The 25,083-nt window shown below is 33.6% G+C and overlaps 3 protein-coding genes and 1 long non-coding RNA gene across 4 annotated transcripts; 1 reads left to right on the top strand and 3 right to left on the bottom strand.

Moving 5' to 3' along the window:
• Positions 1-1,046: 1,046 nt before the first annotated feature.
• On the bottom strand, positions 1,047-3,880 carry LOC106390767 (DUF21 domain-containing protein At4g14240). Its single transcript, XM_013831298.3, has 12 exons — positions 3,488-3,880; positions 3,316-3,392; positions 3,155-3,238; positions 2,957-3,070; positions 2,774-2,857; positions 2,629-2,700; positions 2,451-2,518; positions 2,285-2,372; positions 2,135-2,208; positions 1,655-2,050; positions 1,499-1,580; positions 1,047-1,403 (listed from the first exon to the last, which is right to left on the bottom strand). Exons 1-12 carry the CDS (start codon positions 3,726-3,728, stop codon positions 1,326-1,328), a joined length of 1,458 nt encoding a protein of 485 aa, XP_013686752.2. The 5' UTR covers positions 3,729-3,880; the 3' UTR covers positions 1,047-1,325.
• A 1,326-nt stretch (positions 3,881-5,206) lies between these two features.
• Positions 5,207-7,296, bottom strand: LOC106395185 (plant UBX domain-containing protein 16). Its single transcript, XM_013835697.3, has one exon. The coding sequence runs from the start codon at positions 6,616-6,618 to the stop codon at positions 5,353-5,355; it is 1,266 nt and encodes a 421-aa protein (XP_013691151.2). The 5' UTR covers positions 6,619-7,296; the 3' UTR covers positions 5,207-5,352.
• Positions 7,297-10,192: 2,896 nt separating this feature from the next.
• LOC106398992 lies at positions 10,193-12,666 on the top strand. Its single transcript, XR_007322269.1, has 7 exons — positions 10,193-10,820; positions 10,906-11,042; positions 11,124-11,258; positions 11,536-11,780; positions 12,002-12,065; positions 12,157-12,310; positions 12,414-12,666. It is a non-coding gene; the product is annotated as an uncharacterized LOC106398992 (long non-coding RNA).
• An 11,219-nt stretch (positions 12,667-23,885) lies between these two features.
• Positions 23,886-25,046, bottom strand: LOC106395186 (putative plant UBX domain-containing protein 14). The gene is given in 1 exon segment (NM_001315779.1): positions 23,886-25,046. A coding segment is annotated over 1 exon segment (1,161 nt).
• Between the last annotated feature and the right edge of the window lie 37 nt (positions 25,047-25,083).

The following is a 25,083-nucleotide window of genomic DNA, read 5'->3' as shown; positions in this document are numbered from 1 at the left end:
TAAACCAAAAAAAAAAAATAGACAAAACTATAATTAAAATAACCATACAAACTATATATAAGAAACTAACTATACCAATTTATAATAGTAAAGTTGAATATTTTACAAAATCAAGTATGCTAAAACATCAGATAAAGTTTATTTAAAGTTTGTAATAATTTTTTTTAATATTAGAGATGAATTTTTATAAAGTTTTTGTTGAAACAAATATGTTTATATAAAATATTTTTGGACTCTTATTATTATTTTGGATAAAAAAACGTACATTTTCTTTAGAATTTGGACCCTTAACTATTAGAAAATAGGGGACATGGGATTGGATCCATAGCGCTCCCACAGCTTGTCCTCTATCTAAGCCAGCACTACACTAGGTGGTTCATGAACATGTGATATGAAAATGGCGATATACATATAACCAACAAACCGGCTTACTCAAGGGGATTTGTCGACCACTAGACAAATGATAAGGGCATGAAGCTCTTGCAACGTGGTGTAGTTTTGACCCAGTGCGCCTTTAAGTTGTCCAGTCATTTCTTGCATATTAACCATGAAAGAAAAGCTAAAACAAAACATAACAAAAGAAATAAGAAAAATAACCGACAAAACTTCACTAGTTTGAAAATGATCCCCAAAAAGATTTAGGGCAATTCACTCAAATATTCATTTTTAAGTTTTTGTAACAAAAATAGTACTCGAAAAAGAAAATGACCAAAATAGTTTTTTTATTTTGAAATTTTTAATATATATTTTTTTTAATTTGAAATTCTATTTCTAGAACTCCAGCCCTTTAACTCTAAGTCTAGATTAGTTAAACCTATGGAAAAAATATATTTTTACTCTTTAATAAAACTTATTTTAGTCATTTTTTTTTATTGAAATCTATTTTTGTGACAAAAAAATTAAAAAAAAACTATACGAGAGAATTTCTCGAAGAAGATTTAACAAGAAACCAATATATGTTTCGCGGTCTAGTACAGTCCGATGCTTGACAATCACATCAAAGCTCACATTTTCAGCTTATCCCAGCTCTTGAAATCCTTGGGGACTTGGTAGAAATTTTTCTTAATTAAACACATACCAAAACAGCGCACATAAAGACCATATAGCAAACTGTGACAACTTCATGACACGTAAAGAATAAGTACGGGAGTATATTACAAATTGTACGCATTTGCAGACCAAAAACTGGGACAAACCATCTCTTATATGATGAATTTTCCAATTGAAGAGAACGTGGTCAAGACTTGGATCTTTACTTTATTCTATGTTCCTTTCTTATAACGCAAACAAGAGTTTTAGCCCTTCAAGCAACGACACAACATCCATTATATCGGTTGCTTCCCCTCAACAGGCTCTGTAATAGAACCTTTTACCGTCTGCGCTTGCCTATTTTGTCCACCACCCTGCAAATCAAAGTTACACAACTTATCTCTAAGAAAATCTTGAACTTTCTCCAGCATAAGAACAATAATCAGTTTTTGTTTTGCAATTAACTCACAGCTCCCTTTTGTGCAATCAATCTCCTGCTTGAAGGAGCTCGAGCTATTGATGAGGCGGCTGCTGCTGCTGCTACTCGAATCCTGCAAATAAAAGGGAGACTTTTGTTGTCAGTCAGCTGAAACATCGTTGCCATAAGTGTATTGAAGAGGATAACCTTTTATGAACGTCAACATATTCATCAGTTTCATCCACAATCTCTTCCTGCAAAAGCTCTTCAAACACATCTTCCAAAGTGATGATACCGATAACTTCACCGTCCTCGATATCCTCTGAAGTATGTGTGAACCCGTGTGGTACAGTCTCGTTGTTTTGATAAAACGACTGCCTATTAGCCTTGTCGATTTGGACAATGACGTTGTCGTGGTTCCCTTCTCGTTTCAATAACAGAGGTGCAGCCAAATCAGAGTCATTGCTTTCTTCAGTGTTTTCTTCGAGCAAAGTTGAAGGAGGAACTTTGTTTTTGCCCTTAACCTTCACAACCGCAGCCATGTGACTGCTTCCTTTTTGAAACTCATTTAGTATATCATACAGAGGCATATCAGCTGGAACCCTATTGAAGCAATATAACATCAATCACAATACTAAGTTTCATTACACAGAGACAAAAGGGAAAAGAGTGGAAGTAATGGCCAACCTTGGCATTCTACGTATACAAACAGCGCTGACAAGTGTTTCTGTTTCAGGTCGAACAGTAAGTAGACTCTTTACCTAACAAAGACAAGAGTTTCTTGTTGATTACAGTTTGCAGAAACATGACATGCAAGTAAGAGTAAGCCATAGTTACCAAGAGAAGTCCAATAACGTTTTTGGGATTCCCAGAGTAGACAGGGACTCGGCTATGGCCTCGTGCCAGAATCTTACCCATAGCTTCCCTGTGAGGTCATTTTACACACAAAGCAGTATAACAGACGAACACTGAGACAAGCATGACAGTTGAGAAGCAAACTCACCAGTCCAACTTTGAATTTACATCCAAGGAGAAGGTCGATTCGATTGGCGTCATGGCTTCTTGTGCAGTCTGTCATCAAACCAAGTACAGCTTTTGCGTGAATAACTTTCACTATACAGACGAATCCATGATTCAGGAAAGAATTCAAGAAAGTGTGAGAGTTTGATATTCACAGATACCTTCTCGGTCAAATCAAGAGCTCCACTAATGATTGTTGTCTCATCATGCGTAAGTTCGCCTCCCTTGCCAGCCTAAGACCATAGTGTGCCAAAATTAGTAACTCGAAAGAAGTGAAGAATCTGCAGAGTTTTTATAATAAATAACCTCTTGGCTGTGAATGGAGACAAGAGCTTTCAACTGAGCACGTCTAAACAAAGCGTCATTGTGCCCCAGTACCAAATCCAATATCTATCCCAAAAAAAAAAGAAACATAAAGTGAGCAGATGAAAGAAAGGAGAATCAATAACACATTTCCAGAACAGAGAAAAGATATAATCAAGAATTGACCTTGCCGATGGGAAAGGCAATAGGGTAGCAGAGAATCATTAAAATACGGACAAGCCAGACGAAATTAGCACCAACGGCGAGTCCATACCTGGTGCATATCGCTTGAGGTATTACCTTACAAAGACAGAAGAAAAAAAAACAATATATGTTCAAATCACTCCTTGATAAAAGCATTTAGATATGCAAAACTATACATACCTCACCGAAAGCAAGAACAAAAGTGACAGAAAGAATAATGGCAACGTATTCATTGAATAGCTTATCCAAATATATAGGAAGCCCCTGCCCAATTAATTCCCCATAGGTAAGTTGTAGAAACCAAAAAAAAAAAGCAAGAAACTTTGAGTAAGAGAGTAAACCTCCATTGCAACAGCATTGCACAGAAGCAGTGTCACTAACAGCTGATGCTGTTTCTGAACAACCGGGAATATCGCAGCTAAAGAAATCACCATCATCAGATCAAATTTCGATAAATAAATAAAAATTGATTGAGAAACAAGACATAGGGATTGAAGAAGAAGGAGAGTTTACAGGCTTGCTTCTTCTCGTTGGGAGTGCCACTGCGCTGGAGAATCTCGAGCTCCACGAGACCCAGAGACATGAGCCCCAAAGTCAGACCAGACATGATTCCCGCGAACAGAACGAGGATACAAGAGACGCCTGCGTAGATGAACCACCACGGCGATCCAAACGGAATCGCCTCGCCTCCTCCGTTGGATTGTCCCAATCCGGACAGCATCCTCGCCGCCGCCACCGCATTGATCAGTTGCATCTTTCTTTTTCAGATCCTCGAAAAGGGAGAGGGCTTTATGATATGATTGATTATTTTAAGACCTTATACGACGAATCTTCTCTCTCTCTCTCTCTCTCTCTCCCTCTCTGTCTTCTGTGATTCTGTACAAGACACATCTCACCAACTAATCGGATTCAGTTCAGTACAACCCTCTAGGACAAACGGAAAAAAAAAAAAGTTCCCAAAATTAGATTTTAGACCCCTAAGGTTTTACGACTATTTTAGAAATCCCCCACTTATTTTCAATTTCTTCTGAAGCTCCCTACTGTTACAAACGTCAGATCGTTGCGTGTTCATACAGAAACTGTAGCTCATAGACCAAATCTTTCGAAGCCACAATTTGTATTTTATATTTCTGTGAACGGTCAACAATATGATTGTACAATTAGAACACTAATCACAGTTATCCAAATCAACATTTCTGTTATCAAGCAAAAATATGGTATTAGGAAAGAGTGTTGTTTAGGTTGTCAATCGTGTACTTGTAAGATGACTCATATCGTTCTAGTAGTCTCGTTCCTTGCCGTAGAACGTGATTGATAATATACTATATACGTTTCTGTATCTTGACAGAGATCTTAACCGATTTGTTCATTAACATATAAGTTTGACTGTTTTATATCTTTATTTTTGTAGATTGTCATTGAACTATTTTATAATAACGCATGTGACTAAATCGTAACTTTTTGTAGCCTATAATTTCTTTTTGTTTTATAGACTAGAAAAATCACTGAGTAAATATTTAACTATTACATTGTTGGATAGGTTTCTAAGACTATATCAGGTCACCAGTTGATCAGCTTCCTAGCTATTACTTGGAGCTTCCACTTTACTATCATCTGAACCTCTCATTGGCAAAATCTGATCTTGCTTTCTCTCTTGCTCAAGCAAAGTTCTTTCTTTTACAGGTGTTGGAGCCAAAAACGCAAGTAGACACTCTTAGTGATGAATTTTGGATTTATCGCCCATAGAAAATTAGTTGAAGCAATTTGTGTAGAACGAAATGATGTGTGCGAGATGGTCCACGACATTATGATGTGAATGCTGTAGCAAGATATGAGTAGTGAGGTTCTTGGTTTATTGCAAGGTTTTTGGATTACATATAGATGGACTGGTTTCTCGAAAGGTTATTGGTGCATCAATGTATATACTTTTTTGGTGCAAAATATCAGTGTATACGTTGAAGCTGTAAAATGGCTCGTATAGTTCAAAATGTATTATATTAACTTGAAACCAGTACAAGTTATATTGCGGTCTAGAAAAAGTATATATTGCGGTCTTAATTTTGGAACAGAGAAATTAGCAATTGATAACTAGCATAATCAAAGGGGGAAATTTACAGTGCAGTTGAGATTTCAAGAACCAGAAATTAGCATATTAAGTGATTTGGAAGGGTGATCTATGTTGTACAGATCGTTAAGTTGAACATGTTATATCTGGTTTTACCTCTTTAGAAAAAGAAGAAACTGAAATTTTACTAGAACGGTGACTGATTCATTACAAGGAATAAAGAAGCAGAAAAGAAACAGCAACACGCTCGAACTAAAACTCACAATCCTTTTCTTGCCTTCTTAGTTAAAGGTTAGCCTAAAACTCGAAGTATTCACTTCGAAAGAACCGAGATCATCGAATTAGCGAGTCCAGATTCCTCAAAAGTCGCATAGAGTCTATGATCAAGAGTCTTGGAATCACCAGGAATCGCATGTACCAGCTTAAACGCATTAATCTCTGATTCTTCCAAGAGAGAATCACAGAAAGACCAGAGAAGTAGATAAGGTTCGCTCTTGAGAAATCTTCTCTGCTTTCTTGTCCCATCTGGAAAACGAACAGAGAGACTGCACACAAGGCTTTTATCACAGTCTACTTTGGGCTCTTCTGTCAAATCCGGTAACTCTACCCAGTGTTTTTCTGGCCCCGAAGAAGGATCAACGATGTCATCATCATCATTGTTGCTTGAAGAACACGTCTCCTCCACGTTTTCAAACTCTTCTCCCCAAGAAGGACCCTCGACGTTGTTGCTTGACGACCAATCCTCCTTCTTTTCAAACTCTTCACCCCAAGAAGGAACCGGGACTTGATCATTGTTGTTGCTTTTGGAACAAGTCTGATCCTCCTCCGCTTCAGGGTATCTGTTCCTTATCAGTGAAGCAATATGCTCATGAGGACCAGCCTCCAAAAACCACGACAAATCCTCCACAAAGCTCTGAGCATCAATCACGCCGCTCCACATCCCCATCTTCTGACCGGTGACGGGATCGATCACAAGCACCACAGGTGGAGCAGAGTCCATCTTGTAGAAGTTCGAGATCTTCTTCCCTTCGATTGTGTTATCATAGACCTGCCACAAGACGAAGCTGGACATAAGAGCTTCCGAAACGGTGTCGTTCGCCCATAAATCACGATTGAGCGCGTGAGAAGCAAACTCTGTTCTGGACTGGAGATTCACTAGCAACCATAGATTCTGTGTACAAGAAGTTGACTTCGCTTCCTCAAACGTACGACCCTCGAAAAGCATGTCTACAGGAGGACGATACATGGAAGACAATGTCGAATCTGATTCTCCACCATCGAACGTCGTTGACTCGTTACTTTCCTCCGCGGCATGATCGTAGTTGTTGCGGAGGAGAAAAAGATTGATGGATTCCTCTATGTTCCAGTTCGTTGTCTCCAAGAACCTTTTTGCGGTCTCGACGGTCTGACCGACAGCGACTTCGAGGAAAGAAGATATTAGTTGATCATCGTGTTGTTGTTCGATAGAATTCGTGGACAGTGTTTGAGGGGTTTCGTTGTTGAGGAAGAAATTTATTTCTTCGTCAGGCTGCGACCTTGTTGTTATCAGTCGTTTTGTCCTCGAAAACGTTATCCCCATTGTTGATGTTGTGAGAGATATGAACAAGATGTAGAGTTTGGGTGTGTTTATATAGATATCCAGAAAGATAAAAACTTGTTTCTATTTCCTTTTCTGTTTATTTAGATATTTAGAAAGTTAAAACTTGTTTAGATTTCTTTCCTTTTCTGTTTATATAGATATTTAGAAAGAGGAAATTTGTTTAGATTTGTTTCCTTTTCACGTGCAGGCTCATTTTTTATACCAAATTTAAAGTTTATATTGATCAAATATGGAAATTAGACTTTATTTTTACAAATGTTTTTTTTTGTGTGCACATTTTACAAATGTTTTTAGATTCAGGATCCCAGCCTAAAACACAAAGAAAAATTAATAGAGAAAAGTGAGACTTTGTGCATATGGAATGTTAGCACATAACTAAGTCAAAATGGGGTAACTTCAAGTTGGCAATCACTTACACATTAAACTCTGAGAGTATTTCACAAGCAGATTAAACTTTCAAAATGACATTTTTATCAAAAAAAAACTCCAACCTGACTTACTTGTTCATTAAGTCAAAACGGTAACTTGTACTGTTCAAAACCGATGACGTGTCGTTTTTTTTTTATATATATATTTTTAAATTATTTTATTAATAAAATAAATAATAAAATAAAGAATATAAAAAAATTCATAAAAAAATTCAAAACAAATCATTAAAATCACTAAAAATTCGCAAAAAAAAAAATTCACCAATTTTTTTTTTTAAATTATTTATTAATAAAATAAATATAAAAATACAAAAATATAAAAAAATTCATAACAAATCATAAAAAGTAAAGAAAATTCACAAAAAATATTTTAAATGATTTTATTAATAAAATAAATATAAAAATAATCACCCAAAATTTTACAAAAATAAAAGATTCAAAACAATATTTAAGTATAAAATACAGAAAATATTAAAAATATTAAAAAATCGAAACAAATCACAAAAATTCACAAAATCAAGAATAAAATTATATGTGGTTTTATAAAAGCGACTAAGGAATAAAGTGCATTGAGTGCTATAAACTCGCCACCCTCAAGCTATCATTAGTATACATTCATCCCTTTAACAATCCTGAACTTTTCCAAATCCAACCAACACACACATAGAACATAACAGATTAAAACAAAATCCAAAATACCAGTTAGTCTCTGGGTTATGATTACTCCAATTCAGATTAGAAAAATTCATTATCTTCAAATGATTCTCGTGAATGATTTGTTTTATTTTTTTTATGAATTTTTATATTTTCTGTATTTTAATATTTATTTTATTAATAAAATAATTTAAAATATTCTTTGTGATTTTTTTGAATTTTTCTGAATTTTATTGACTTTTTATGATTTGTTTTAAATTTTTTAATAATTTTTTATTTTATATTTATTTTATTAATAAAATAATTTAATTTTTTGGGTGAATATTTTGATTGTTTCTGAATTTTTAGTGATTTTTATGATTTGTTTAGAATTTTTTATGGATTTTTATATTTTATTTATTATATACTTATTTTATTAATAAAATAATATAAATACTGTTGTGAATATTTTATTTTTGTAAAATTTTATGATTATTTTTATATTTATTTTATCAATAAAATAATTTAAAATACTTTCTGTGAATGTTTTGACTAAATACGGTAATTTCATGTATAGTGGGAAATGAAATTTTTTATTTTGGATTTAAATTGTGTGATTAATATTTTTCTTTTTTTCTCTTGAGATATACACTGCCTTTACAATTACTTTTCCTATTGAGTTTTGATTAATTTAGATGTGATTTATTTTAAAAGTTTGTTTGTTCTTGCTTCTTTGATAATTTAACTAAAGTTATACATGTTTATATAAATTCAAATTAGTTATTTTTTACATATTGATAGATGTGATTTATTTAGTTTAGCCATAATTTATTCATTAAGATTAGGTGTATTAAAAGGAAAAAAATCAAAAGATAAATAAAAGCATTTATTATTATATAGTTAGAGAAATATAAGAGAAGACCAAAAAAAAGTTAGTCTAGTGAAAGGGTACAACAACCTTGTATAAGTAGATTTTTTAGGAATCCTCCCCTTTTAATAGTGTAAATTAATAGTATAAATATTACAACTAATTTACAAATACATATGTAATTCTAAACTTATAATTATAAGTTAGTTTCAAATAATTTAAATGTCTTAGTTACAAATTTGTTGCAACATTTTTGTGAATATTTCAGTGTAAAATTAGGTTCACACTATATTAGTAGTTGTACATACTTTAAGCAATTATTCTTAATGGAGTTACAAATCAGTCTCAAATATCTCTATATACTAAACCAATTGTTTCCCATGTATATACCAAACATAATATTCTGGCATAAATGATATACTATATAGATGATTCCAAATTTGACGCCTGGTAAAAAAATTATCAGTTTTACATATATTACAAGGGCAATAAAGCTTATCACTATTTCTTTGTGCTAATAGATGCCTACTTACAAAACTCATGAATTTCTTTCACCCTGTTAAAAAACTCGGCTGAGATATTATTCATTTGTTAATAGATCTTACATCCACTCACGAGATTTCCAATATTTATAATTAATTCTCTCTCATTTCTTTTGTTTGTTGAAATATCTATGTTTATTTAAGATGTACAATTAGAGGAAGGGAAACAATTGGTTTAATATATAGAGATATTTGAGACTGATTTGTAACTCCATTCAGAATAATTTCTTAAAATATGTACAACTACTAATATAGTGTGAAGCTAGTTTTACACTGAATATTCACAAAAATGTTGCTACAAATTTGTAACTGCCACATTTAAATGATTTGAAACTAACTTATAATTATGTGTAGAATTACATATGTATTTGTAAATTAGTTGTAATATTGCTGCTATTTGTGATTACATTATCTAATTTGCAAACATGTCTCAAATGTCTCTTAATAAGCGATTGAATTAGAGTAACCGATTTTAGTCCCACATTTGCGGCTATTATATGCCATATTTATTGTAGTTGCAAAACATTTGCAAAATATTTAGAAACGAGTCACATAATTTTGCAACCACCAATTATAGTTACAAAAAGTCTCTAAATTGATTTTTTGTATGATGTTTTCCAAATAAGAATCACCAATATTGGATAAATAACATCTAAACTGATTTAAAAAAAAACAATTGAACCACCAGTTGTAGTTACCAAAAAGTCTCCAAACTGGTTTCTTTTGTAAAGTGTTTTCCAAATAAGAATCACCAATATTGGATAAATAACATCAATAATGAACACTTTTTTTTTTATAACCATGGGAATCCCAAAGGATTTTTTGGCTCAAAGACTAATCCCATGAGATCTATAAAAAACCTAGATTTTATTGTCACTTAAGGCGTTTATGGTTGGCCAATACTACTCGAACTCATGGTGGAAACACCAGCTGGAGCCCTTTTACCATTAGGCAAAAGACGACTCGGTTATCAACAATGAACACAAACGTTTTATTTGTGAAACTAAAATTAACATACAAATTTGACCAAAAAACATTTATTAACATAAATGCGTTTTGTATGAAAAATTAAAGACTTATCTAACCTATACTAAAAGGTGAATATGAAGCGTTGTGAGACTATCCACGTCATCAATTAAAATCAGCCAATAGGGTGTCTGAAATTCGCCACATCAGCAGCCCGCTAATTTATCTGGGCTTAAAGTTTAGCCGGCCCGGTTCTGATTGGTTTCGTCGAGCCCGTTTAGCCCAAATGCGGTAGATACGGCTTCCATGTTATCCTCTCTTCCAGAACTCAACGTGGCCGTCTCGGCTTTTCAGAGTCTCATCTCTTCGCCTCCCCTTTCGTTATCTTTTCACCTTCCCTATGGTTCAATGTATTTGTTTTAATTCTACCCTAATTGTTAATCCCATTGAATCCAGATTCCATGTCGTCTTCTCCCTTTCATTCATCTCAAATCTATAAATATAAGCAGGTTGAGAGTATGATGGATGCTCAGCACGATTGTCAGTTTACCATTTTATTAAGCTGGAAAGATTTTTAAAAATGTCTTCCTCCGATGCTGTTTTTTTGCACTCTGCGTTTGAGGCTCTCCGCCTCTGAAGATCTGGCCAGTTCATTGTTGCCAAATTAATCTGTTTTTGGGACTTGAAAAACATCAAGAAACATGGTTAATTCATGGAAATCACTCTACTTCTCTTGATGATAAGGTATTATAACGACAAACGTTCTTTTTTCTCAAATCTTCTATTTTTCCCATAGCCGATAATCTAAATGTTCAATCTTTGATTGCAGAATTTGGTGATACATGGATTCATCCTGCTGGTCGCGCCTCTTACTACCGTCCGTCTTTGCGAGGAGGTTCAGTCGTGAAGTTAATTGGAGAGAGGAAGGAGCTGTCATTCCAGTCAAAAATCAGGGACACATATGTGGTATGATTCATTATTTCTTTGCACGATTGGATTTGTGCATCGCCATTGCGGTTGAGATTGCAGTTATTTTTGATAAAATAGGAAGTTGTTGGGCGCTCTCGGTGGTTGGAGCGGTGAACGGTATAAACAAGATCAAGACCGGAGAATTGATATATTTGTGGGAACAAGAGTTCATAGACTACTACAGAGAGGACGGCAATGGTGGATGTGATGGAGGTACAGCAGCCAACACTTTTTAAGTTCATTTATCTCAAGTTAACGAGATGAATCACTTTGTACATTTTTTAAAGTTTGGATTGTAGACTAAGATGTGAGGAGTCATAGTTTCAGTTTGCTTTTTTAGTTAACGAGATGAATCACTTTGTCTTTGAAATTGTATAAATCAGACGGCCTTGACATTCTACAAATCTGTATATCCATTCGACACTGTCACCAAAAATATTAATTTTCTTTAAGAACATTGTCATGAATTTTTGTGTTTGTGCTTCCTCAGGGTTTATGTACAGGTCCATGTGAGGATGGCTTTGGAAACCATGATGTGCTAGCCGTGTGGCATGGAACAACAGACGGAGGTGAAGACTACTGGATTATTATTTATAACTCATGGGGATCATATTGGGGAGAAGGCGGATACATCAGGTCCTAACGTAACTATCATAAATCAACCGGGTAATGCGAAGTCGCAGCACGGTCTATACCCAATCAAGCCAAGCTCTCCATTTGGTTTGGTGTCTACAGGTGTGTTTAAATTTGAGGTTTTATTTGCTATTCAGATAATTGGTTGGGCATGGTTTTGAGATACACTTTATAGGCAATATCCACCTAATATCCACAAGCCCTGGGTGCCTCTTTTAATTAATCTTGCTCGGTTTTGGGGTATTATTGAAGGCATCCATATTATTTAATTGTTCATAATTAATTCTGTTTAATTGATTCGCCATGGGAATCTAATATTGAAGTTGGTTCTCCACGAGCAAGGAATGAAGCTAAGTTGAGATACAAAGAGAAGAAACTCAAGCACATGTGAGTTTTTTTTCTTTTCTTATTAAAAAGCGTTATAAAACATAGTTTTTACAAAAAAAAATGATTCAAGATTTAATTGTTTGAGTTGTAGTACTGGGAAAAAGATTCGATATGCATTTCGCAGAGCGAGAGCTTACACGAGAAAAATAGTGAGAGGAAGATTTGTGAAAGCTGGTGACAATTATGACTATGACCCATCATCACTAACCATGAAATCAATGAGTTTTCTCTTCCCCTAAAACAATGTATGTCTTCTTCTCATGATGATGATATATGATTACTCTTATACGTGGTGAACCAGTTTCTTCTCGGAAAAGTAAGCCAAACTCTTTATCTTTTTGCCTACAGTTTTATTTTGAATCGAGGAAATCAACATGTTGCGGCATGGAAACGTTGGAGACCTGCACAAAGAATGCTTAGATGTAGTGAAAGTGACGAATTGGGTGAAAATATAGCAATTTTGCTTCTTTTTTCTAAAACAGAGCTCTTTCTTATGTTATTTACTTTTTTTTAATATTTCTAATCATTATGTAATAGGGAAAATCCTAACTACTTTTATTTGTAAACTTAGAAAATAATAACTCTAAAATAATTTATGTTATATACGTATATATATATATATATTTTTACAAAACTCTAAAAACTCAGACTTGATTCTTCATATTTTATTAGTTAATTGTGTTACATATAATAGAAATATTTATTTCAAACTAAAAATATTAAAAAAATCAAATTTAAAAATTAGTTATGTATAATTTAATATACAAAAATTCACATACAAATAAAAATGATAAATGTAACAATTTAAATAAAAAATATTATTTGTAAACTTAGAAAATAATATATCAAGAATATTCATTTTTAGGAAAGAAAATAGAAAAATACATCGGAGACAAACCCATATCTATTATGAAATTCTTTTAGACAAAAAAAATTAGAGGAATACATTGGAGATGGTCTAAGGCATAGCCGACGTAAATGATCGACGTTGAGATTTCAGCTTTTCTGATTTTTACTATTCTAATTTTTCAATATAATTTGAATATTTCCTTTATTTTATAATATAATGGTTTAAAAGTATTTTTTGTTTCACTATATAAATTATTTTTATATTTTAATGTAACTTTTTATTTATTGGATATTATGTGGCCAATTAAATTATGTAAATTACTGTGTAATTAATTAAATTTATACATTAAATGACAGTTTTTTAAAGTAATAACTTTTAAATATTACAAATTTTAATTAAAACTAATTATATTTTGAAACAGATAGAGTAATCTATAAACTAACTCTATATAGATATGACGACAAAATTGTAAAGTGGTATCACCTTGAATTTCTCTTATTTTGTGCATTCTTAATTGGAAGGAGATAATCAACATCTAATATTATGTTACTCTCAGTATATTAGAAATGGTCGAACCGTAAACCAATTAATGATGATGTAAGGAAGACATAAAGATGTATTTCCAGTTATCACAAATATATAATCAATTGACAACAACTTAATTATTTCCAGCGTAGGACACCAGAGAAGAGTTTTCATACCTTCTAATATTATAATATCTCACCACATTAGTGGCTAAATCAGTTTTCTCTAGCAAAAATACTCACTCGATTCTTGGAGTTTAAGTTTTTCTAGCTGATGATATTAGTAGTTTGATCCCGAAAAAAAACCAGTCGAATTGCACATTGTAATTGGTGAAAGAAAACAAACAAAAATCAACCGAAGACTTTTAAGGTATATGAAACAAAAATTGGAAATAACAATTCTCTGCAATTAAAGAATAAGGCAATAAAATTGTAAAAATACAAAATAAAACAAAAAATATACACAGAAAGAAAGATTTAGTAAAATAAAATAATAATATAATTTCCATAATTGATAGTGCTCAGTTACACTAAAAAATCTAAATTTACAACATACATAGTTTATTTCATCTTTAAACATATTATCTAATTAAAATAATTCTAAAAAAACTGCCACCACGAAGGGTTAGAAAATATATGATAAAATACAATACATAACATTAAAAAAATAAAATAAAAATAAAAGTCATGTAAAACGATGGCGACGGCGATAAGGAAGGCGAAATAGGGTTCTGAGATGTGCTTGAATTAACAAAGATTCGGGGCTGAGGAGCCTGATCTGGAGGATCGACATTGGTTCTCCTCTACGAGCAAAGCTTGGGGGCAGATTTGGCTTCGAGGGAGATATGATTTTGTGGAGTGTTCAGGGAAGATCCGATCGATGGATCTGGTGATTTGGGTAATAAAAGGGTATAACTTGGTTTTCTCCGTTTGGAAAGCAAAGGTCTTGGTTACTGGTTAGGGAATGTGGAGATATCAGAGGATAGGCAAGATTCGCGACTACATGGGATCTCTCCATTGAGGCAAACTGTATTAATTTTGGTGGTTATTGCTAGTAGTATAGATTTCGGACAGTCATGTGGTACGAGGATTTCTCCTCTAATATTGGATCATGATAATCATAACAGTGTAAGATCTTTTGTGAAACGTATAAGAAAGGTTATAGGGGAAGGTTTTCTTGGGATTTACAGGATCGTAAATGGGGTTGTTCTCTACTTATGTCTATGGAATATAGCATATGGAGTTAAATGCTCGAGTGGTAACGAGGATTGGAGGGAAAGATACACATACGGATATAAAAAGAGGAGCTTGGGATCGTCTAAAGTCAGCATTTTCTTACAGTTTGTTCTTCACTTTTTCTCTGTGGCTATAGCTCTTGTTCTGTTTGATATGATGACACAAGGAAGGCTCATGTTTTTTACCAGTTGTAGTTGTCATATTTCTCAACGTGTAATGGCGGTTGTGCGCAAGGTGCCTGAGTTGCTTTCTGCGGTGGATGGCAAAGGCACGACTGATGTAGAAATGGCCAAGCAACATGGAACACGCAAACGGATTTTTAAGCCAGCGGCTGGGACTGCGGTTAGTACGAAAATGAGGATGGCTAGCGTACGGGCTTCCCCACGTAAACGTACTGGAGTCAAATCAGGAATGCGCCAGGGGGAAAACAGTAAGCAAATGGATGCTAAGGGCACGTCAAACCCGAAGCCGGGACTCCCTAAACCATAATTTTATGATACACAACGTCTGGTTGGATTCGAGCAAGCGGGGCTTGGCTCTTGGTGTTGGCATTTGGATTTTTAAAATAAGCTCTATGAGCATTTCTCTTTTCTTCGTTCTAATTAAGGCTTATGAGATTGCAATTGTTTTTTCTTTTTTATGTTTATTGGTTACGCTTCCGGTTATGGTTAAGCAATAGATTTTAATTTGGTTGTGGGATATGTGGTACTACGTATCAGTGTGTATCAATGTATCTTTAATCATCAGCTTTGTCTCTTTTGGAATATATCGATCTTATGGTGGAAGATTTGGGTTTCAGTGTGGTGTTAGGAATCTTATTTTATGGTCACCTTGTGTTGGAGTGAGATGGCTTGACTGGAAACCATCATTTTGTATCATGATTATATATATTTGTATTTGGCCTTACTGCAGGTACGCTCCACGGTTCACATGGGATTGTATTCGAGAGGTCGGGACTCTGGTTAGTAAAGTGGGTATTTGGATGGTTCGATCGTGTTATAAGGATCACGAGAGAATTGGACAGTTGTGGTGGTGGCTTTTACGATTATGGCGATGGGATGAGCGTGGCATGATATGGCGCCTTGTGGAACATAATGGCTGGTACAATGTGGGGAGTAGTATCGAAAATTGTTTAATGTTAATGAAGTTTCAGGTGTTTCTGGATTACGAGAGGTTTCACACCTTTCGACGGTTGGGCTACATTTCAAAGTGGATGGTAGTGAGAATATGGATATGTTTACTACATATATTAGCCTTTTAGCTCAAATTCCAAACAGAGGTTATAAGGAATTGGGAAACAAAGTTATTTGCTCTGATGTGATTGAATCGGGAGTATTATTTTATTTGGAGATTTCAATACTTTGGTGTATTCAGCTGGTTAATTTTTTGAATTTTGGATTAACAAAATGGAAGAGGGATGTGGATAGTAGGTATTTCGTTGGCATCTTTAAGCCGAATTATTCAGGCTCCAAGGAGCAATCCAATTTTATTAATATATGAATATATTAAGCTGGAACTGTAGAGGACTTGGAAGTCATTGGACCATCAGTTACCTTCGAGAAATATGGCATAAACATAAACCAGAATTTCTGTTCTTATCTGAAACAAAACAGGATGCTGCATTTGTACAAGGTATTCAATCTCATTTTGGCTATGATAGTCTGGTTACTGTGGATCCATCTGGGAGAAGTGGAGGTTTAGCTCTCTTTTATAATATTGAGCATCAGGTCAAGATTCTATATTCTAGTAATAGGATGATAGATATCGAGGCGGTAGTGAAGGGGAAACAAGTTTTTCTTACTTTTGTTTACGGTGATCCGGTCCCAAAATTGCAGGATCAGGTTTGGGAGAGGTTGACTCGATATGGAATATCACGATCGGAACCCTGGTTTATTATAGGAGATTTAAATGAAATCACCGGGAATCATGAGAAGGATGGCAGAGCTGTGAGATGTCCGACATCTTTTATATCTTTTAATAATATGATAAGGAACAGTGGATTATTAGAATTTCTGGCTCGTGGTAATACTATGTCCTGGCAAGGGAGAAGAGGTAAAGGAAAAGAGGCAGTGACGGTTAGATGTAGACTTGATCGTGCTTTAGCGAATGAGGAATGGCACACACTCTTCCCATGGTCTCATACGGAATATTTGAGATTGGTGGGGTCAGACCATCGCCCAGTGGTGGCCTTTTTGGATGATAAAATTAATAGACGAAAAAGGGGACAATTTAGGTTCGATAAGAGGTGGATTGGTCAGGAGGGTCTGATGGAATCAATAATGTCAGGTTGGTCGGAGAATCAGGAAGGACGGGTTGAGGATTTTGTTACAAAAATTAGTAATTGTCGCCATGAAATATCTTCCTGGCGTAAGGACAATCAACCATATGGAAAGGATAAAATTAAAGATCTTCAGCAGGTGTTAGAAGAAGTACAGACAGATAATGATAGAACACAAGAGGAGATTCTTGAGGTTTCTCGGAAATTACAAGAGGCTTATAGGGATGAAGAGGAATATTGGCACCAGAAAAGTAGGAATATGTGGTATTCATTAGTAGATCTTAATACTAAATTTTATCATGCGTTGACAAAACAACGCCGGATCCGTAATAAAATCGTGGGTCTACATGATGAATTGGGTAATTAGATTACGGGTGAAAGTGGAGTTGAAAAGGTAGCGGTTGATTATTTTGAGGGTTTGTTTGCTATGACTAATCCAATGGAATTTGATAGTTTTTTGGATGAGATTGTACCCTCCATTTCTCCACAAATGAATCAAATATTAATGCGTACAGCAACGGAAGAAGAGGTTCGACAGGCTTTATTCATGATGCATCCTGAAAAAGCGCCAGGGCCGGATGGGATGACTGCTCTTTTTTTCCAGCATTCCTGGCATATTATTAAGAAGGATGTTGTAGAGTTGGTTAATAATTTTCTGGTTACGGGCGAGCTGGATTCACGTTTAAACATCACCAATATTTGTATGATTCCAAAGACGGAAAGACCTACAAGAATGACGGAATTGAGACCGATAAGTTTATGTAATGTTGGTTACAAGATCATATCGAAAGTTTTGTGTCAACGGCTGAAAATTTGTCTCCCACGGCTAATATCGGAAACTCAATCGGCTTTTGTGGCAGGAAGATTAATTTCGGATAATATTCTTATCGCCCAGGAAATGTTTCATGGACTAAGGACAAATAAATCTTGCCAGCACAAGTTTATGGCGATAAAAACGGATATGAGCAAGGCTTATGATCAGATAGAATGAGATTTTATTGAGGCTCTTCTTTACAAAATGGATTTTGATCCGCATTGGATTAAATTAATGAGAGAATGTATATGTTCGGTTCAATACAGGGTTCTTATTAATGGACAGCCACGAGGACTGATAATTCCCCAGCGGGGATTACGTCAAGGGGATCCTTTATCTCCTTACCTTTTTATTATGTGCACGGAGGCACTAATTGCAAACATAAAAAAGGCAGAACGTCTGAAACAGTTAACGGGACTAAAGGTAGCGAGAGCTTGCCCAGCAGTTTCTCATTTATTGTTTGCAGATGATAGTCTTTTCTTTTGTAAGGCAAAAAAGGAAGTGTGTCAGACTATTCTTAGGATTCTTAAGGAATATGAGACGGTCTCAGGGCAACAAATCAATTTCCAGAAATCTTCAATTCAATTCGGACATAAGATTGAAGAATCTTGTCGACAAGAATTGAGAGATATCTTGGGGATTCAGAATATAGGTGGAATGGGATCTTATTTAGGGTTACCGGAGAGTCTTGGAGGATCTAAGGTACAAGTGTTTGGGTTTGTACAAGAGAGATTGAACAATAGAGTGAATGGATGGACTTTTCGTTTTTTCACGAAAGGAGGAAAAGAGGTGATTATAAAATCAGTGGTTACGGCTCTACCAAATCATGTGATGTGTGTATATAGATTACCAAAGGCCACTGTGAAGAAGCTCACAAGTGCCGTAGCTCAGTTCTGGTGGAGCCCAGGTGGAGGCACGAAAGGTATGCATTGGAAATCATGGGATAAATTATGTGTTCCTAAAGATAATGGTGGCCTTGGTTTTAAGGATCTCACTGATTTTAATACGGCGATGCTTGGTAAGCAATTGTGGCGTTTGATCGAGAACCCGAATACTCTATTTTCTCGAGTTTTTAAAGGACGGTACTATTGGAATGCTTCACCCCTGGAACCGATCCGCTCGTACTCCCCGTCATATGGCTGGAGGAGTATTACATCTGCTAGATCTCTGGTTTGTAAAGGACTAATTAAACGGGTGGGGACAGGGTCATCTATATCTGTATGGAATGACCCCTGGCTCCCATTCACTCGCCCGAGACCAGCAAATAAAAACCCTAATCATTGTTACCCGGATCTCACCGTGGATTCCTTAATACATTCGGCATCTCGTACATGGAATTTACAGGCTATAAGCACTTTGGTTTCCCCGGAGGATATTAAGATCATTACAAGTATACCCTTGAGTACAAATCAGATGGATGATAGGCTTGGATGGCATTTTACTAACAATGGAAAATATACGGTCCAATCTGGGTATCAAGTGGAAAGAGTCTATCCAGATAAGGAAAAACCACCAGATTTTTATGGACCCACAGTTGATGTTCTTAAAGCCTATTGCTGGAAATTGAAGTGTCCTCCGAAGATAAGGCATTTCTTATGGCAACTACTTTCAGGATGTATAGCGGTTATGAAGAACTTAAATGCAAGAGGAATACATGGAGATATATTTTGCTCACGTTGTGGTGATTAGGAGGAATCGATAAACCATGTGTATTTTGATTGTCCTCCAGCACGACAGGTGTGGGCCTTATCTAAGATACCCTCGAATCCGAATAATTTCCCTCTAGATTCTTTCTTTGCAAATATGAATCATCTTTTCTGGAGAGTTAATCCAAAGATGGATGACCATCAGTTTGCATGGATCTTATGGTATATTTGGAAAAGTCGGAATAAGATGGTGTTTAGTAATATTGATGTTGATCCGAGAGATACACTTAACCTGGCTATACTGGAATCAAAACTTTGGGCTGAGGCTCAGGTTTTAAGGAATCAGAGAGTGACACCAGTTACACAGAATAGTTCCATCCAAACGAATACAGGACGATGGTGTTTTATAGATGGTTCTTGGAAAGATAAAGATGTGTTCTCAGGGCAAGGATGGTTTAGTACTTTACCAGGCTTTGATGGTTTGTTAGGGGCACGAAATGTTTGTGCATGTCTATCACCTCTTCACTCGGAGGTGGAGGCATTGATTTGGGCAATGGAATGCATGAGAAATTTAAGACAATTTCAGGTTACGTTTGCAACAGATTGTTCTCAGTTGGTGAAGATGGTTTCGGAACGTGAAGAATGGCCTGCATTTGGAGCCTATTTAGAAGACATCAAGCTTTTGAGAAGAAGCTTCCACAACTCAGACATCGTTCATGTACCAAGGACGGCGAACCAAAAAGCGGACAGCTTAGCACGTAGTGCCCGGCATCAACCGTGTTTGTCGTACACATGGATGCAGAGTTTCCAAGTTGGTTCACAGAGTCAATATGAGTCTGTGCATTGTTTGCTGTCAAAAAAAAAAAAACATTAAAAATAAAAAATCATGTTAGTAGTAATAAAAATGAAATGACAACACATTTATTAAAACCATAGAACGGCACACAACAAAGTGTTATTAAATATTTAAACTATAAATTAAATATGCTCAACGTAAACACACATAAAAATGAGACATCATATCTGAATATATTTAAATAAATAATTTTAAACATATCATATTCTTGATAATTTTTAAATTATTTAAAAATAAACTAAATTATTAAAAAAATTAATATACAAATAAAACAAAAGCGATATTTTGTAACGTCAAAAATAATAAATGAATAAAAAATATATTATGTTAATAAAATATATTTTAGCTTTTAAAGACTTCTAATTCATATTATATTACAAAATTCAAAATTTGTTTATTACAATTAATATTTTACCATTGAATATATTAAAATAATATTCTAGATTGATATTCAATTGTCAGTTTTCAACTATTACACGTAAAAAAATACTATTAAGTACGTTTTTTTTTTAAAATGGGGTTTTATATTTTAAGTAGGTTATTGAAGTACTTTTTCTTTTCGTGAATTTATTCAAGATGAGATTCCGATCTTTTAAACTAAGATAATTTATGTTCTATTCATAATTATATTTTTTTTTACATAATTCTAAAATTTCAGACTTGATTCTTCATATTTTATTAGTTAATTGTGTTACATATAATAGAAATACTTACTTCAAACTAAAAATATAAAAAAAAATCAAATTTAAAAATTAGTTATATATAATTTAATATACAAAAATTTGCATACAAATAAAAATGATAGATGTAACAAATTTAAATATATTATCTGCGCGTAGCACGGAAAAAAAGGATCTAGTTATTTTTAATGTTTGAACATGGTGTTGAACTATCTACCTCTTGCGTGAACTTGACAGATTCTGATGATGTTTCAAGTTGCAACGCCCATTAATGCTACAGTTCCATGAGGAATTTCCAAAAAGAGCAGGTAACTATTCCACAAGGGCTTCTTCTCATCTCTCCTTTTAATTTCGACTAGGATAAGACCTGCGCCTTGCGCGGAATTAAGTTATTATTTTTATTATATTTTGGAGAATGAAACAATAGTTTGGCTTCATTTGAATTAGGGGTGTTCAATCCAGATATCGGGTTGGTTTCGATTCGGTTCGGTTTTTTTCGGTATTTTGGTTAGTAAAATATAACTATTATTCTAAATCCATATTTACTTTCACTTTAGTCTTTCACATACTTTTGAAAGATTTCAACTGGACAACTAAATTGATCAGCCAATCTTGTTGCTTTAAATCATTAGTATATATATATATATATATATATATATATATAATATATATACATTATTTAGTTTGAATATTTATTAAATAAAAATTCATATGCGTTATATTTTATGATCATTTGTAACTTATTATAACAAAAAAATAATCTATTGATCACAAAATTTTCAGAGTGAGAATCTTCAAATTTCTAATAATATATAGACGTTTTGAAAAATTCAAAATATAACATATAAGAAAAAATATAAATGTTTTTATTATATATTTAATGTGATTTTTTTAATATCTTTTAATAATATAAAATTAAAAAAAGAACTAAGATACCAAAATTGTTATCAAATATTTATTATTCATAATAATTAATTTTCATATATACGTTAATCATATTAGGTAATTTCGTAGCTCCTAATTAAGGAAAGTGCAAAAACAATATTTGGTAGATTATTTATCAATTCGAATATTCGATAGTTAGTTTAATAAAAAATATAATGTAAGTTAAGATGGACCAACCTATTTTTTAAGAATAGTATATTTTATATAGTCATTTATTAAATGAGAATTTATAATCATACACTTCTATGATCATTCATATCGTTTTATAACTGAATATTTAAATCATCGATAAAAAAAATTTCAATGTGAAATCTTTAATAAGTTTATAATTTATAAATGTTTTTGAAAATTCATTGAAAGTTTTAATATTAAAATATTTATGTAATCTTATGGTATATAGTTTAATCTATATATATATATATATGTTTTATTATTAAATGATATTTTTTACTCATATGGTTTTAAAATCATGTGTATCTTCTTATAATATTAAATAAAAGTTCATATTAATACAATTTTATGATCATTTGTAACTTATTATGACAAAAAAAATAATCTATTGATCACAAAATTGTAAGAGTGGTGATCTTCAAATTTCTAATAATTTATAGACGTTTTGAAAAATTCAAAATATAACATATAAAAAAAATATAAATGTTTTTTATTATATATTTAATGTGATTTTTAATATCTTTTAATAATATAAAATTTTTAAAAAGAATTAAGATACAAAAATTGTTATCAAATATTTATTATTCATAATAATTAATTTTCACATATATGTTAATCATATTAGGTAATTTCGTAGCTTTTATTTAAGAAAAGTGCAAAACATTTTTTGGTACGTTATTTATCAATTCGATAGTTAGTTTAATAAAAAGTGTAATATAAGTTAAGATGGACCAACCTATTTTTCTAAGAATAGTATATTTTATATAGTTATTTATTAAATAAGAATTTATAATCATACGGTTCTATGATCATTCATATCATTTTATAACAAAATATTTAAATCATCGATAACAAAATTTTCAATCTGAAATCTTTAATAAGTTTATAATTTATAAATGTTCTTGAAAATTCATTGAAACTTTTAATATTAAAATATTTATGTAATCCTATGGTATATAGTGTTTAATCTATATATATATATATATTTATTTTATTCTTAAATGATATTTTTTACTCATATGGTTTTAAAATCATGTGTATCTTCTTATAATAAAAATGTTAAACCATTGATCATTAATTTTTAACATAATTATTTTAATAGTTTTAGTCATTTATTGTCGTTTTTAAAAATTCAAAATATAACATATACGAAAAAATCTAAATTTTACTTTTATAGCTAATTTGATTGTTTAATTTATTTTAATAATATAAAATTAAACAAAAAATGATGGAGGAGATATAAATTGTTATCAAATCTTTATTATTAAAATCATTAATTGTCATATATATATTAGTCATTTATGGTAATTCCGTAGGTTTGATTTAAGGAAAGAAAATAACATATCATATCATTATATCATATAGTTTGACCAACTTATGTTTCTAACAACATATAAAAATCGAATGTGGACCTACTTATTTTTCAATTGAATGTAATTGACTACCTAATTGAGTGCCACCTATGCATTGGGGCTTATTTTAATTAATACAAAATTGAGGTTACATCTTTTCAAATGTTCCTCAATTAATATATAGGGGATATGCTAACATTTGCAAGTTTTCTAACAAGATTAGCTAAATTATTTAAACACCAAAGTGGTCGATCCTTGCTTAGTTTTGAACATTATTCAAGACCACTTTCTCCCAGTTGGATCATAGCGTTGTCGGGTTTCTAAAAACGTTTAGATGAAGAGGTCTCACTGACCATGAAAAAATCAATAGCAAAAGAGACAAACTGGAAGTTGAAAGGAACAAACACTATTAAAATCAAGATATAAGAGAAAAAAAAACCTACTACTTGGGGTCTAAACTCCAAATCTTCACTCCCAAGCAACCAACACCATCGAATTAGCGAGCCCAGATTGTTCGAACGTGGCGTTAGCTCCATAATCAAGAGTCTTTGAAGCACCAGGGATCGCTTGTACCAGCTTAAACGCCTTCTTCTCGGACTCCACAATCTGAGAATGACAGAAAGACCAGAGAAGCTGAATCGGTTCGCTCTTGAGAAACCTCCTCTGCTTTCTTCTCCCGTCTGGAAACCGAACACAGACACTGCACACAAGGCTTCGATCACAGTCTCCTCTTGGCTCTTCTGTCAAGGCTGGAAACTCAAAACAAGTCTCCTCCTCCTCATGTGCGGGTAAAGTCTTCGCCACAACATGATCAATGTGGTTGCTTGAAGAACAAGTCTCCTCCCCCGAGGAAGGAGTGACGATGCGATCACTAGTCTGGTTGGTTTCATTACATAGAATGTCTGTTTTGATGGGTTCTTTTCTTCTCAGAGAAGCAATGTGTTCGTGAGGACCGGACTTAGTATAGTTCATCAGATCGTCGATAAAACTCTGAGCTTCAATCACCCCGCTCCACGACCTAATCTTAAAACCAGTGATGGGATCAATGAGGAGCACCACGGGAAGAGCAGAGTCAACCTTGTAGAAAGTAGAGATTTTCTGTCCTTCGGTGGTATCATCATAGACTTGCCATAAGATGATGCTCGACTCAATGGCTTGAGAAACGACTTTGTTTGACCATAAATCTATGTCAAGCGAATGAGAAGCATAGTCTTTCGTGGATTGGAGATTCACTAGCAACCACAGATTCCTTTGGGAAGATGTTGATTTTGCCTCATCGAACGAACCTTCGAAAAGAAATCTCAGAGGAGGTAACCTCGTCGTATTTGATTCAACGAAAAAGTGATTAATGGCTTCTTCGAGGTTCCAGTTTGCCGTCTCTAAGAACTGTATGGCTGTTTCCATGGTTTGGCCAACAGCTATGTCGGTGAATGACGAGATCAGTTTCTGTTGGTAATCACTGGCTGTTTGAGTCTCATCGAATGTCAGTGAATCTAACGATTCTGATTCGGAGTCAGAGATCTCTTTAGGAGCCGGCGTATCACAGAGAGTATTCCCAATCGAAGGTGAAAGAAGGGGAACTTGTTCTTCTTTTCCCTCTTCATGAGAATCATGTGGAGCATTCATCATCAGCAACTGTTTGTGATAATTACGCCAATACTGCTCC

This window comes from Brassica napus, chromosome C4, assembly GCF_020379485.1.
Source record: "Brassica napus cultivar Da-Ae chromosome C4, Da-Ae, whole genome shotgun sequence".
Classification (NCBI taxonomy): domain Eukaryota; kingdom Viridiplantae; phylum Streptophyta; class Magnoliopsida; order Brassicales; family Brassicaceae; genus Brassica; species Brassica napus.
This window is presented reverse-complemented; position numbering and strand designations above follow the sequence as displayed.